At 38.2% G+C, this 16356-nt stretch overlaps 1 protein-coding gene across 3 annotated transcripts in view; it reads left to right on the top strand.

The window, feature by feature from the left end:
* The window catches only part of HACL1 (2-hydroxyacyl-CoA lyase 1), a 42364-nt gene extending 27640 nt beyond the window's left edge, over nucleotides 1-14724 (top strand). The window contains exons 13-17 of one of the 3 annotated variants that reach the window (XM_060149566.1): nucleotides 3403-3557; nucleotides 3974-4132; nucleotides 4958-5065; nucleotides 5989-6175; nucleotides 13455-14537. In XM_060149566.1, the coding sequence (XP_060005549.1) occupies nucleotides 3403-3557; nucleotides 3974-4132; nucleotides 4958-5065; nucleotides 5989-6175; nucleotides 13455-13502 (657 nt within the window). In that variant the 3' untranslated portion in view covers nucleotides 13503-14537. Of the gene's footprint in view, nucleotides 1-3402; nucleotides 3558-3973; nucleotides 4133-4957; nucleotides 5066-5988; nucleotides 6176-10232; nucleotides 10362-13454; nucleotides 14538-14568 lie in introns of those variants that run through there. The other 2 variants (XM_060149568.1, XM_060149567.1) reach the window with 2 other exon arrangements.
* Nucleotides 14725-16356: the final 1632 nt, after the last annotated feature.

The raw sequence follows: 16356 nt of genomic DNA on the forward strand, positions 1-16356 counted from the left end.
TATTTCCACTATTTTATCTTCCAGGACACTTATCTGTTCTTCTGCCTCAGTTATTCTGCTATTGATCCCTTCTAGAGAATTTTTAATTTCATTTATTGTGTTCATCACTGTTGTTTGCTCTTTAGTTCTTCTAAGTCCTTGTTAAACGTTTCTTGTATCTTCTTCATTCTATTTCCAAGATTTTGGATTATCATTACTCTGAATTCTTTTTCAGGTAGACTGCCTATTTCCTCTTCATTTGTTAGGTCTGGTGGGTTTTTATCTTGCTCCTTCATCTGCTGTGAGTTTCTCTGTCTTCTCATTTTGCTTAACTTACTGTGTTTGGGGTCTCCTTTTCACAGGCTGTATGTTCGTAGTTCCTGTTGTTTTTGGTGTCTGTCCCCAGTGGCTAAGGTTGGTTCAGTGGGTTGTGTAGGCTTCCTGGTGGAGGGGACTAGTGCCTGTGTTCTGGTGGATGAGGCTGGATCTTGTCTTTCTGGTGGGCAGGTCCACATCTGGTGGTGTGTTTTGGTGTGTCTGTGGCCTTATTATGATTTTAGTCAGCCTCTCTGCTAATGGATGGGGTTGTGTTCCTGTCTTGCAGTTGTTTGGCATAGGGTGTCCAGTACTGTAGCTTGCTAGTCATTGAGTGGAACTGGGTCTTGTTGTTGAGATGGACATCTCTGGGAGATTTTTGCCATTTGATATTACATGGAGCTGGGAGGTCTCTTGTGGACCAGTGTCCTGAACTTGGCTCTCCCACCTCAGAGGCACAGTCTTGATGCCTGGCTGGAGCACCAAGAGCCTGTCATCCACACAGCTCAGAATAAAAGGGAGGGAAAAAAAGAAAGAAGAAGATAAAATAAAATAAAGTAAAATTATTAAAATAAAAAATAATTATTAAAAAAATTTTTTAAGTAATAAAAGAGAGAAAGAAGAGAGCAACGAAACCAAAAAACAAATGCACCAATGATAACAAGTGCTAAAAACGATGCTAAAAAAAAAAAAAAAGAAAACGGACAGACAGAACCCTAGGACAAATGGTAAAAGCAAAGGTATACAGACAAAATCACACACAGAAGCATACACATACACACTCACGAAAAGAGAAAAAGGGAAAAAAATATGTATATCATTGCTCCCAAAGTCCACCTCCTCAATTTGGGATGATTCATTATCTCTTCAGGTATTCCACAGATGCAGGGTACATCAAGTTGCTTGTAGAGATTTGATCTGCGGCTCCTGAGGCTGCCTGTAGAGATTTCCCTTTCTCTTCTTTGTTCGCACAGCTCCTGGGGTTCAGCTTTGGATTTGGACCCACCTCTGCGTGCAGGTCGCCTGAGGGCATCTGTTCTTCACTCAGGCAGGACGGGGTTAAAGGAGCCACTGATTCGGGGGCTCTGGCTCACTCAGGCCGGGGGAAGGGAGGGGCACGGAGTGCAGGGCGAGCCTGCGGCAGCAGAGACCAGCATGACTTTGCACCAGCCTGAGGCCCGCCATGCGTTCTCCTGGGGAAGTTGTCCCTGGATCCCGGGACCCTTGCAGTGGCGGGCTGCACAGGCTCCCCGGAAGGAGAGTGTGGATAGTGACCTGTGCTCACACTCAGGCTTCTTGGTGGCGGCAGCGGCAGCCTTAGCGTCTCATGCCCGGCTCTGGGGTCCGCGCTTTTAGCCGCGGCTCACGCCCGTCTCTGGCGCTCTTAATTTAATTTGATTTAAGCAGCGCTCTTAATCCCCTCTCCTCACGCACCAGGAAACAAAGAGGCAAGAAAAAGTCTCTTGCCTCTTTGGCAGCTCCAGACATTTTCCTGGACTCCCTCCCAGCTAGTTGTGGCGCACTAGCCCCCTTCAGGCTGTGTTCATGCAGCCAACCCCAGTCCTCTCCCTGTGATCCGACCGAAGCCCAAGCCTCAGCTCCCAGCCCCGCCCGTCCCAGCGGAAGACCAGACAAGCCTCTCGGGCTGGTGAGTGCTGGTCAGCACCGATCCTCTGTGCAGGAATTGCCCTCCGCACCCCTGTTGCTGTGCTCTCCTCCATGGCTCCGAGGCTTCCCCCTCTGCCACTCGCAGTCTCCGCCCGCGAAGGGGCTTCCTAGTGTGGAAGGAAGGAGAAGAAGGAAAGGAAACCTTTCCTCCTTCACAGCTCCCTCCCCGAGGTTCAGGTTCCATCCCCATTCTTTTGTCTCTGTTTTTTCTTTTTTCTTTTGTCCTGCCCAGGTACGTGGGGAGTTTCTTGCCTTTTGGGAGGTCTGAGGTCTTCTGCCAGCATTCAGTAGGTGTTCTGTAGGGGTTGATCCACATGTAGATGTATTTCTGATGTATTTGTGGGGAGGAAGGTGATCTCCACGTCTTACTCTTCTGCCATCTTGAAGTTCCTCTCCAGCTGTTCTGATTTTTTTTTTTTTTTTTTTGCTGTTTTGTGTATTCCTCTGCATCTTGGTTCAGCTGGGTGTAGTTTTCTGTGTTCATGTAGTGTTTCTAACTGATGCAATCATGCATAAGCAAATACGAAATTCCAGCTATATTCATATTGTTCCCTAATATATCAGTCGTCTTGGAATAAATTTGCATTTTCCAAACAAGTAGAGTTGTCTCTATATGATTCTTTCTTTTTTGGAAGTTTAATCAATGACTTTCTCCTATCAGGAGCCAGTCTCAGTTTTCTTTCCTGAATGGTATAGTGATTAATTCCTTCTTTTCCGTAGGAATCACCTTAGTTTAAGATGGAAGGATCTTGCCTCTCTTCTCTGGTGCATGAGTATAGGAGGGTCCCTCATCCATCTTGGGTATAATCTCCAGCAGACCAAAGTAGTACGGGTGAAGAGGCAGTGGGGCTTTGCTGCTGAAGCTCTAAAGGGCATTTGGCTAGACAAGGACAATAACCTTTCTGTTTCCCCTCCATTTAGAGACCCTCCAGAGTAGTGGGTGAAGCATATCCCCTTTCCAGTACATGTGGGGAAAGATTAGATTTTCTAAAACCCCAACTTCACTTTTAATTTTAAATATAGGGTCATATTTTAGATGAAAATATTCTAGAATAAAATTTTCACTTTTTCTAAGGCAGTGTTTCCCTGAAAGTGCTCAAATAAGACTGTTTAGTTTTGCTTAACCCAGTGTCTTCAGCTATCTTTACTATAGGACGTCTTAGTCTTTAATATGCTAGTGTGTGTTGTGGATCTCCAGGAAGAGGGATATTTCCTGCCTTATTTGATTATGTCCCAAATTGGGACTGGGACCCGTTTTTCTTAGCCTGTCCCCTAGGACGGTTGACAGATCAATTAGCTTCTCAGAGTCGTCATCTAGTGGCCATTTGGGAATTTCATAGCCTTTGGCTATTGCAAGTAAGTTTGAAAGTAGCTTATTGATGCTGTTTATTTTCACTGTATATTAATTTAATTTGATTCTATTTCCCTCTGATATTTTAGGAATTAGCTTTCAAAAAATCCCTGCCTATGAATTATTACACAGTATTCTACCACATTCAAGAACAACTGCCCAGAGACTGTTTTGTGGTGAGCGAAGGAGCAAATACTATGGATATTGGGCGCACTGTGCTTCAAAACTACCTTCCTCGTCACAGGTAAAGGCAATTATAATGAATTGGAATGTGTTAAATTAGAAACTACAAAAAGCAGATTGAGAAAACATTTGAAAATTATACGCAGCCAGTGTAAGGACATACTTCATAAAAGTATTCATAGGTGACGTTTTGTAGTGTTTCTATGCTTGGTATGTCCTGAGATCATGTGGTAATTTGTATACTCAGTGTTCGGAGGATATATTCACAGTCTTCCAAGAAATCATGAGTGATTTCTCCCGTTCATTTGCTTATCCTTAACAAATTAGTTCCTCACAGTCTAAAAACTTAATATTAAGGAGAATGTTTTATTGTTCTTTATTTTTCCATGAGCCATGTAAAAATGACTAGATTTTTTGCCAACTCCACCATCTGTGATATGCCCCAGAGGGTTTCATTTTAGCTCTGTTCCCCAACAGGCTTGATGCTGGTACTTTTGGAACAATGGGAGTCGGTTTGGGTTTTGCCATTGCATCTGCTCTAGTGGCTAAAGATAGAAACCCAGGGCAGCAGGTCATCTGTGTGGAAGGAGACAGTGCATTTGGATTTTCTGGCATGGAAGTGGAAACCATCTGCAGGTAAGACAGCATCTTGAGTCAGCATTTCTTTCTCCAAAATATGAAAAATTATACCCAAGACCCACTTGCCTAACAAATAGTTACCAAGCGTTCACCATGTGCCAGGTGCCCCATGCATGGCACTGTGCTGTGTCCTGAGAATACTAGTATAAATACCCTGGGGTCTGTCTCATCCAGGACAGCATGTTCATGATCTCTCTACCATATGCCCAAAACCTGCAAAACTGGGGAGTAGTTTTTAGGTCACTGAAAAAAAAGTTCTGGTCTGATAAAAGCTTGTTTTCTGCAGGGAGATAGCAGAGCTTGGTGGTTAAAAGAATGGCCTCTGGGTCAGTTGGCCTGGATTTAAATACTGGCTTGACCACATCAGACCCAGGTGACTAGGGTTAAGTCTCTTAACCAAACTTAAGTCTCCTCTAAAGTAGGAATAGGAGTCGTACTAGTTCCTACCTTATAGGACAGTTGTGAGGAACAAGTGCTTCAGAGGGAATTAAGTATGGAAGGTGTCATTCTTATTAACTCCCAGATCTGTGAAAACCAAGGGTCAGAAAAGCTCAGTCATTTGCCTGAGGTCCGTAGCTGCATAGTGGTGGGACCAGGTCTGCCAACCACTAACCTTGCATTCTTTCTACTGCTCCATGATGTTTCTGTTAATAATTTGATAGTCTTTATTAGGATAACAAATGCTTAATTTTTGGTCTTACCATAATATTACAAAAAAGCTTATAGAAAACTATCCATTTTCAAGTTAAAATTTCAATCCAATGAAAAGAAATTGCTTCAGAATGAAAAATGATTTCCTTTGTATTTTGCTCTCAATTTTAGGTACAACTTGCCAATCATACTTTTGGTGGTGAATAATAATGGAATTTACCAAGGTTTTGATACAGATTCTTGGAAGGAAATGTTAAAATTTGGAGATGCTACTACAGTGTAAGTAACCCAGAACAGTGTATATTTATGTTTTCTCAACTATTTTAATCTCTCTTTAAAAAGTCTGCTATACTGGAAACCTGCTTCTGTGGTGTCAGTATTGCTTGTTTTCATGGTCAGCTGCTCTAAAGGACAGGAACCCTGTCTGCATGGTTCCTTTTTGCACAACCATCCTTGACTGGCACTTCAATGAATAGTTTATGATCAGGGAGCCACTGAAGGCTCAGGTGAATGAGTTTCATGTCTAAGCCTTGTTAATGAAAAGGCTTATTGCAAATGCTACCAGTCCTACTATTCCTACTACACCATGTAGGAATATAGATGCTTACATATTGTTTATGATATAGAGGTCTTCCTTCCTTTTACCACTTAGCTAAATCTTGGTCATTTGATGACAGAGCCAAACTGAGACAGTATTGTGGCTGGCTGTGGGGTGAGGAAGTTGTGAATCTGTTAGTCAGCCCCAGGGGCGCAGGCTGTGGGTATGTTTGCTATGCCTCGCTGACTGTTTGTTGTTTTGTTGTTATTTGCTGCTTTGTAGTAACCATTCCTTTTCTCCTCTTTTTTTTGGAGGGGGGATTCATAATAGTTGATGGTGTAGCCTTCACTGCCCAGTATAGTAGCCACTAGCCACGTGTGGCTGTTTAAGTTAAAAATTCACTTCCTCTTTTTAACTAGTCACATTTCAAGTGCTCACTGCAACAGGTCACTAGTAACTACTATACTGGGCAGCACAGATATAAAAATTTCCATCATCACAGAAAGTTCTGTTGCACATTGCTATACATACAATAAAAAATGTATGGAAAGTTTAATATACTGGCATCTCAGTTTACATAAAAGCATGCCTTTCATTTTAGATGAAATTTTTCCACAAATTATTTTAGAGAATTTTTTCTATTGCTTGTGACCTTCTTTTTCAGGGCCCCTCCAATGTGTCTTCTGCCACACTCACATTACGAGCATGTCATGATTGCATTTGGAGGCAAAGGGTATTTTGTACAAACACCAGAAGAACTCCAGAAATCCCTGAGGCAGAGCCTGGCAGACACAACTAAACCCTCTCTTATCAACATCATGATTGAGCCGCAAGCCATGCGGAAAGCCCAGGTAAAGATGATTGCTTAGCAGAAAGCAGAAATGCATCTCCCCTCCCACCCCCAAAAGTATCTACCAAATAGAACACCCTGTCATTTACTGAGTTCTGTCTAAACTGTTTCTGAGCTTGTCACTTTCATTTGTTTGTTCAATGAATATTTGTTGAGGTATGTGTTAGTTGTGCTGTGTTAGGTGCTAAGAATAGCATAGTGAGCAAACCAGGCTCAGACCTCACTTCATGGAGTTTACTGTCCAGTAGGAGAGTGCAGTCCAGTCACCTCTCAACTGAATGTATCACAATAGAGTGAGGCAATTCCTCTGAAGAAAAGAAACCCAGTTCTGAATGAACATAAAACAAAGGAACCCAAGAGGTGTGTGGAGAAAGGGAACCCTCCTACACTGTTGATGGGAAAGTAAATTTCCGTACTGTGGAAAACAGTATGGAGGTTCCTCAAAAAACTAAAAACAGATTTGCCACATGATCTAGCAGTCCTGCTGCTGGGCATATATCTGGAGAAAACCATAATTTGAAAAGATACACACACCTCAGTGTTCACTGCAGCACTGTTTACAGCAGCCAAGACATGGAATCAACCTAAATGTCCAATGACAGATGAAGATGTAGTGTGTGTATATATATATATATATACACACACACACACACACATACATACATACATACATACAGTGGAATACTACTCAGCCATAAAAAAGGATGAAAGAATGCCATTTGCAGCAACATGGTTGGACCTAGATGGTATACTAAGTGAAGTAAAAAAGTGAAAGACAAATACTATATGATATCACTTGTATGTGGAATCTAAAATATGACAAATGAACTTATCTACGAAACAGAAACAGACAGATATAGAGAACAGACTTATGGTTGCCAAGGTGGAGAGGGAGTTGGGAAGGGATGGATTGGGAGTTTAGGATTAGCAGGTGCAAACTATTATATATAAAATGGGTAAACAACAAGGTCCTACTGTATAACACAGGAAACTATATTCAAAATTCTATTATAAACCATAATGGAAAAGAATATGAAAAAGAATGTGTTTGTGTATACACACAAACACACACACATATATAATTGAATCACTTTGCTGTATAGCAGAAATTAACACAACGTTGTAAATCAACTATACTTCAATAAAATAAATTTAAACAAACAAACGAAAAACCCCACAAAGGAATTCAATTTATATTGGAGTCACAAGGAAGACTTCTCAGAAGTGATGCTTAAACCGAGAGCTGAAGAATAAGTAGGGACAAATTCAGCAAAGAAGTGAGGGAAAAGATGTGCAAAGACTCTTTGGCAGGAGGGAGCATGGCAAGTCCAAGGAATTGAAAGAAAGCCAAAGTGGCTGGAAGACAGAGAGTGGAGGAGGAAGCACAATGGGATATGAGACTATAATAGGGTAACTTACGCAATTATATTCAGAGTTAGTTACTTTGGCCTCTAAAGCAAAACTACGGTGTAGACTATAGCAGTAAAATAAATGACAAAGTGTGTAGTATGTTCCTATCCCATCCCAGAGTAAGTTGCTTTTCATACTTTGTACTCTGATTCTGATCCAGCTACTTTTGCTTTCTCTTACATACCTGGCCTCCATGCCTGCACCTTACATATCAGCTGCTGTTTTCAGTGTTTTACTTTTTTTCAAGTATTTTCTGTCTTGGTTCTTTATACATGTATCTGCTGTTAGATTTTTTTTCTTTTTTGAACAAGGCAGTGGACAAATGGGCAGAACAGATACCTGGACAATCAATGAAATATAAATTAATTTGGAAACTGAAATATATAGAATTCTACTGAAATTCTGTTTCTATAAGACAGATATCAAGGACGTTGGTGAAAGGGTAACTACAAAACAGCCAGAAAACAGCAAAATGGCAATAAGTACATACCTATCAATAATAACTTTAAGTATTAATGGATTAGATTCTTGAATCAAAATAAATAGAGTGGCTGAATGCATAAAAATAAGGCATATCTATATGCTGCCTATAAGAGACTCACTTCAGATATAAGAACACAAAGAGACTGAAAGTGAAGAGATGGAAAAAGATAATTCATACAAATAGAAACCAAAAGAAAGCTGGGGTAGCTATACTTATACCAGATAAAATAGACTTTAAAACAAAGACTGTAATAAGGGACAAAGAAGGGCATTGCACAATGATAAAGGGGTCAGTCCAACAATAGGACATAACATTTGTAAATATTTATGCACACAACATAGGAGTGCATATATATGCAAATATTAACAGATCTAAAAGGAGAAATAGACAGCAATACAATAATAGTAGGAGACTTTAATACCCACTTACATCAATGGATAGCTCATCCAGACAGAAAATCAGTTAGGAAACATTCGCCTTAAATGACACATTAGAACAGATGGCCTTAACAGATATACTCAGAACATTCCATCCAAAAGCAGCAGAATACACATTCTTCAAGTGCACATGGAATGTTCTGCAAGATAGATCATATGTTAGGCCACAAAACAAATCTTCATATATTTAAGAAGATTAAAAGCATCTTTTCCAACCACAGTGGTGTGAAACTAGAAATGAATTACAAGAAGAAAACTAGAAAATTCACAAATATGTGGAGATAAAACAGCATGCCACTGAACAACTGAGGGGTCGAAGAAGAAATCAAAAGAAAAAATTTTAAATGTCTTTGAGACAAATGAAAATGGAAATACAACATATCAAAATTTATGGGACACAGCAGAAGCAATTCTAAGAAGGAGGTTCATAGCAGTAAAAGCCTACCTCAAAAAACAACAACAACAAAAATCAACCTAACTTTACACCTGAGGGAACTAGGGAAAAAACAAAGCCCAAAGTTAGTAGAAGGAAGGAAATAACAAAGATCAGAGCACAAATAAATGACATAGAGCCTAAAAAGACAATAGAAAAGACCACTGGACCTAAGAGCTGATTCTTTAAAAAGATAAAATTGACAAAGCTTTAGCTAGACTCACCAAGAAAAAAAGAGAGAGGACTCAAATAAATAAAATCAGAAATGAAAGATGAGCCATTACAACTGATACCATGGAAATACAAAATTTCGTACAGACTACTATGAATAATTATATACCAATAAATTTGACAGCCTAGAATAAATGGATAAATTCCCAGAAACATATAACCTACCAAGACTGAGTCATGAAGAAATAGAAAATATGAACAGACCAATTACAAGTTAGGAGATTGAATCAGTAATCAGAACCTCTCAAACAAAAGTTCAGGACCAGATGCCTTCATTGGTGAATTCTACCAAACATTAAAAGCAGAATTAATATCAATTCCTCTCAAATTCTTCCAAAAATTAAAGGAGGAAGGGACACTTCCAAACTCATTTTTACAAGGCCAGCCTTACCCTGATAACCAAGACCAGACAAAGATACCACAAGAAAAGAAAATTACAGGCCAGTATCCCTGATGAACGTAGATGTAAAAATCCTTAATAAAACATTAGCGAACCAAATTCAACAATACATTAAAAGGATTATATACTGTGATCAAGTGAGATTTATTCCAGGTATGCAAAGATGGTTCGATAACTACAAATCAATCAAAGTGGTACACTTCGTTAACAAAATGAAGGATAAAAATCATATCATCTCAACAGATACAGAAAAAAGCATTTGACAAAATTCAACATTTGTGATAAAAAAATCTCAACAAAGTGGTTATAGAGGGAACATACCTCAACATACTCAAGGTCATGTGTCACAAGCCCACAGCTAAGATCATATTTAACAGTGAAAAGCTAGAGCTTCCTCTAAGATCAGGACCAAGACAAGGATGCTCAACCTTACCACTTTTATTCAACATGGTATTGGAGGTCCTATCCAGAGCAATTAGGCAAGAAAAAGATATGAAAAGCATCCAAATTGGAAGCAAAGAAGTAGAAGTGTTACTATTTGCAGATGGTGTGACATTATATATAGAAAACCCTAAAAACTCCACTGAAAAACTATTATAATAAATTCAGTAAAGTTGTAGGATACAAAATTAACACACAGAGTTCTGTTGTGTTTCTATACAGTAACAACAAACTATCAGAGAAATTAAGAAAACGACTTCATTTACAACTGCATCACAAAGAATAGAGCTTCCCTGGTGGCGCAGTGGTTGAGAGTCCCCTGCCGATGCAGGGGACACGGATTCGTGCCCCGGTCCGGGAAGATCCCGCATGCCGCAGAGCAGCTGGGCCCGTGAGTGATGGCCGCTGAGCCTGTGCGTCCGGAGCCTGTGCTCCGCAACGGGAGAGGCCACAACAGTGAGAGGCCCACGTACCGCAAAAAAAAAAAAAGAATAAAATACCTAGGAATAAATTTAACCAAGGAGATGAAAGATCTGTACACTGAAAACTATAAGACATTAATGAAAAAAATTGAAGAAGGCACAAAGAAATGGAAACTATTCCAGGCTCTCAGATTGGAAGAATCCATATTGTTAAGCTGTCCATACTACCCAAAACAATATGCAGATTCAGTGCAATCTTTTATCAGAATTTTAATGGCATTTTTCACAGAAATAGAACAAACAATCCTAAAATTTGTGTGGAACCACAAAAGACCTCAAATAGAGCAATCTTAGAAAGAACAAAGCTGGAGGCATTAAATTACTTGATTTCAAAATATATAATACAAATTTTATTAATCAAAACAATATGGTATTGGCATTAAAACAGATATATAGATCAATAGAACAGAATAGAGACCCCAGAAATAAAGCCATGCATATATGATCAATTAATTTATGACAAAGGAGAAAAGAATATACAGTGGGGTAAGGACAATCTCTTCATTAAATGGTGTTCAGAAAACTAGGTAGCCACATGCAAAAGAATGAAACTGGACCACGATCTTACACTATACACAATAATTAACTTAAAATGGATGAAAGATTTGAATATAAGACCTGAAACAATAAAATTCCTAGAGGAAAACTGACAGTAAGCTCCTTGACGCTGGTCTTGGAGATAATTTTTTGAATTTGACATAAAAGCTAAGGCAACAAAAGCAAAAATAAAGCGGGACTACCTCAAACTAAAAAGCATCTGCATAGTAAAGGGAATCATCAACAAAACAAAAAGGCAACCTATTGAATGGGAGAAAATATTTGAAATCATATTGTCTGATAAGGGGTTAATATCCAAAAAATATAAAGAACTCATTTAGCTCAATAGCAAAGAACAATCCAATTAAAAACTGGGCAGAAAATATGAATGGACATTTTTCCAAAGAAGACATACAGAGAGTCAACAGGTACATGAAAAGATGCTCAGCATCACTAATCATCAGGGAAATGCAAATCAAAACTACAATGAGGTATCACCTCATACATGTTAGAATGGCTGTTATCAAAAGACAAGAAATAAGTGTTGGCAAGGATGTAGAGAAAAAGGAAATCCTTGTGCCCTCCTGGTGGCAATATAAATACATGCAGCCATTATGGAAAGCAATATGGAGTTTCCTCAAAAAATTAAATGCAAAACTACCATGTTATCCAGCAATTCCACTTCTGTGTATTTATGGGAAGAAAATTAAAACACTAACTCTAAAAGATACATGCACTTCCTTGTTTATTGCAGCATTATTTACAGTAGCCAAGATATGAAACAGTCTACAATGGATGACTGGATAAAGAAAATGTGGTGTATATATACGCAATGGATTATTATTTAGCCATAAAAAAATAATGAAATCTTAGCATTACAACAACGTGGATGGGCCTTGAGGGCGTTATGCTGTATGACTTAAGTCAGACAGAGAAAGACAAGTATCATATAATCTCTCTTATGGAACCTAGAACAAACAAAAAAACCAAGCTCATAGATACAGAAAACAGATTGGTGGTTGCCAGAGTTGGGGGGTGGGGAGTGGGCAAAATGGGTGATGGGGGTCAAAATGTATAAGCTTCCAGTTATAAAGTCATTGGAGTTGTAATGCACAGCATAGTGACTTTAGTTAATAATACTGTGTTGCATATTTGAAAGTTACTAAGACAATAGATATTAAAAGTTCTCATTACAAGAAAAATTTCTGTGACTATATATGGTGATGGATGTTAACTAGGTTTATTGTAATGATCATTTCTCGATGTGTACAAATATCAAATCATTATGTTGTATACCTGAAACTAATATAAGGTTGTATGTCTATTATACTTCAATTAAAATTTAGAAAGAGAGAGAGAGGCTCTGGCATAGCCTCTCAGGCTCTTCTCATAGCAGAGAGAAGAGCTACTTAAGAAGAAGCATGGTGATGGGGATGGTGAGCACAGAAAGGCTAGGCCAGAAAGGTGATGGCGTAGGTGGCATTAGCAGGGATTTATGTGGAGCAAGCAGGCAGGCTGTTTTCAGGTAGGATTAACAACTTTCAGAACCTACTCAGTACCTTTGTGGGTTTACTGATTGCCTTGAAAAAAAAAAAACTATTTGTTGAAATGATTTCTGCAAGCTAGACACCCAATAGGTAGGTTTTAAAATCGCATGTCATTTTATCTGTAGCTGAGTATATGCTTTTCAATAGCTGGGATGTCAGTTTTGCAACCAGAATGCCCTCCTCCTGGCATCAGGGTATCAGAGCACTAAGGAAACTAAAGCCACAAGGGGCTTGGTAAGCGCATTCAGAACACACAGACAAAATAGACTTGAGACCTGTGTTAGTCACGGAAGGGCCCTAATTGATTGTCCCTTCTCTGCTAATGCCTGTCTAAATGATCTGCTTCTAATGGTCTATTCTCTGAATTCTCTATGAATTTGGGGGCTATTGCTGGAGAATACAAGTTCTTATTTCCTCTTGTATAATTCCATGAGGATTATCCTTGTATTTTTTGCATCTACCACTTCAACATTATTTATCTTCATTCCAGTAGAATTCCCCGTATATTATAGTTTCTAAACTGTTTATTTTTCATTGATTGATTGTGTGTCCATTACCATTTGTCATTTTTTAAAAATGAAGTATAGTTGATTTTGCAATATCATGTTTTAGGTGTACAGCATAGTGATTCAATATTTTTATAGATTATACTTTTATAAAATTATTCATAAAGTTATTATAAAATATTGGCTATATTCTCTGTGCTGTGCAATATATCCTTGTAGCTTATTTATTTTATACATAGTAATTTGCGTCTCTTAATCTCACACCCGTATCTTGTCCCTCTCCCCACTGGTGACCACTAATTTGTTGTCTGTATCTGTGAGTCTGAAAAGATACATGCACGCTAGTGTTCATAGCAACGTTATTTACAATAGCCAAGATATGGAAGCAACGTAAGTGTCCATCAACAGAGGAATGGATAAAGAAGATGTGGTATAGATATACAATGGAATACTACTCAGTCATAAAAAGAAGGAAATTCCATGATCTGCAACAACACGGGTGGACCTAGAGGATATTATGCTTAGTGAAATAAGTCAGACAGAGAAAGAAAAACACTGTATATTATCATTTATATGTGGAATCTAAAATAAAACAAATGAATATAACAGAAGAGAAACAGACTCACAGATATAGAGAACAAACTATAAATGGTTACCATTTGTCATCAATTCATGGTGTAGCTGGCTGCTTCCTGCTATAAATACAGGGAAGACCTAATCTCTGCAGTTGCCTGTGTCCAGGCCACGTGGGTAGGATGGTTTTAGTCCTGGGCAAGGCTTCCATGCACTGCTTTTTCTCCTCAAGCTCTTCTTAGACATGGGAGCTCGTGGTCCTCTTTGGGCCTCCTTCATTCTCTCTCTCTATTTTTTTTTTTTATTAATTTTTTTTGAGTATAGTTGATTTACAATGTTGTGTTAGTTTCTACTGTACAGCAAAGTGAATCAGTTATACATATATCCACTCTTTTTTTAGATTCTATTCCCATATAGGACATTACAGAGTATTGAGTAGAGTTCCCTGTGCTATACAGTAGGTTCTTATTAGTTATCTATTTTATATATAATAGTGTGTATATATGTCAATTCCAATCTCCCAGTTTATCCCTCTCCCCCTTTTCCCCTTTGGTAACCATAAGTTTTTTTTTTCTTCTGTGACTCTAATTTCTGTTTTGTAAATTCCTCTCTTCTTTTGCATGTACTTCTGGTTCTTTCAGACTCTAGTTTTTTTGTGCCCTGATTATTGTTAATGGGGGAAGATCCAGAAAGTGATGTTAGGTTGTTTTGTAGGACAAGACAGCAAGATTCATTAATGGATTTTTAGCTCCTTTTTGGGAAAAGCTCTAGACCAAAGACAAACTTCACTTTACCACCACTGTGGCTAGTGTGGTTATAATGGGACTTTTAGATTTTAGAGCAAGCAAAACAGGATATAGTTTGACACAGTTATTTCTTTTGACTGAATGTTTGTTGTCTTTTCTTTTTCTAGGATTTTCACTGGCTGACCCGCTCTAATATGTAAATAAAGATGCCAGTGAGTGACTTGGCATCTCTTTCCTGTAAGATGGAATTTTATTTTCCACAGCAAAATTACTATAATGTTAAAATTGTTCTGCAAAGAAAAATAAAAAACATTTCTAAATGACATTTTATAGTGCAGGAATTGATTAAAACCATAAAAAGATACCAGTATTCTACGACAGAAATAACCATTTACAGATGAAAGAGGGGTTTATTAAATAGCATCATAACTGGTTTATTGAATGACACATCAGTATTCTTTTAAGGAAATCCATTCTTAAAGTCACATATCTTTTAATAACATCTTCGAAGAAAAAAGCTTCAGAACTATGCAATGTAGAGGCATGTTCAGTAAGTTGGAGTACCTAGACTATCTCTCCTTCATAGTTTATCTGTTGACCACTTCATACCTTAGTCTACCCAACCTTAGTCTACCCAGTATTTAATGGGGCTTGTTCTACATCTTATGAGTTGGGTTTTTGTTCTGTTTAGTTTTTCAGGAAAGAACTTATTAAGCCAAAGGAGAAGTCACACCACACCCAAACTAATAATTTCAGGGTATATTTGGATTATCAACCTTAGTTTATGTGTACCACACTGAGACCAACAGAATCAACAGCCTTAATATGTAAAGAACTCTTATAAATAAGAAAAATATTAATGCACTAGTAGAAAAATGGGGAAAGGGCATGAATGCATAATTAACAGAAAAACACAAATGATCAATAAAAGTATGAGTATGAATACAAATGAGTAGGTAAGTTAAATAGAAAAACCTTTTTTTTTTACCCCAGCCACTTAGCAAAGCACTTTTCAAATTATAATTTTCAGTGTTTGGTGAGGGTGAAGTGAGGGGAGGAGTGCTGTGCTGGCGTGGAAGATGAAATTGGTACAAATTCCATAGAGGAATTCTAGCGTTGCTTGTATTTGCAATCATAAAATGTTCATACCCCATAACTTTTGACCCAGTGGGCCTATTTCAAGAATGTATTTTAAAGAAATAATAAAACATTTGGTCAAATATTTATATATAAGGACATTCAGCATAGTTTTATTTAGGAACAACCACAATGTTTAATAATAAGACATTGGTTATGTAAATTATGATCTGTCAACATCATAAAATAAAAATTGTGTTAAAGAATGAATATTTATTAATGGAAAAATAATCACAGGTACAAAAATGGATGGGTCCAGGTCAGGATATACATCTTTACTCATACACAAATACATACATAGAGAAAAAAGGTGGGCACAAAATAAACCAAAATTTTAATATAACTTGGTGATGGGATTTAAGTAATTTTTATTTCCCTCATGTTTTTCCTACTTTTATAAGATTTTAAAGTAAAAATAATTATGTAATTGTATTACCAGAAACAGACATTGTTTTAAGAAAATATTAGAAATGGAAAAGTATCACCTATTTTCAGGGTCATTCTTATTTATTATCTGCAGTTTTATAGATGAGTTGGAGTATAGGACTTTATATCCAAGTTCAGCTAGTTTGACTGTACCGTACATATCAGACTTATATCCGTTGGCTAGTTAGGGGCCTGAGTGACCTCCACAATGTGTGGACTCCAGCTTCGAGGTGGGAACCCAGGAGATACTTGCAGGGAGCTGTGGCTTTGCCTGACAGGCCCTTGAGATCAGGCCCCCTGGCAGGTCCTCTTGTGTATTCTGAGATACAGACTAGAGAGCCTGGGCTGCGGAAGAGCATAGGGAATATCCAAGGAGGGCAGAGAGTGGGCGG

The sequence above is a fragment of the Lagenorhynchus albirostris genome, chromosome 5, assembly GCF_949774975.1.
Source record: "Lagenorhynchus albirostris chromosome 5, mLagAlb1.1, whole genome shotgun sequence".
Lineage (NCBI taxonomy): Eukaryota > Metazoa > Chordata > Mammalia > Artiodactyla > Delphinidae > Lagenorhynchus > Lagenorhynchus albirostris.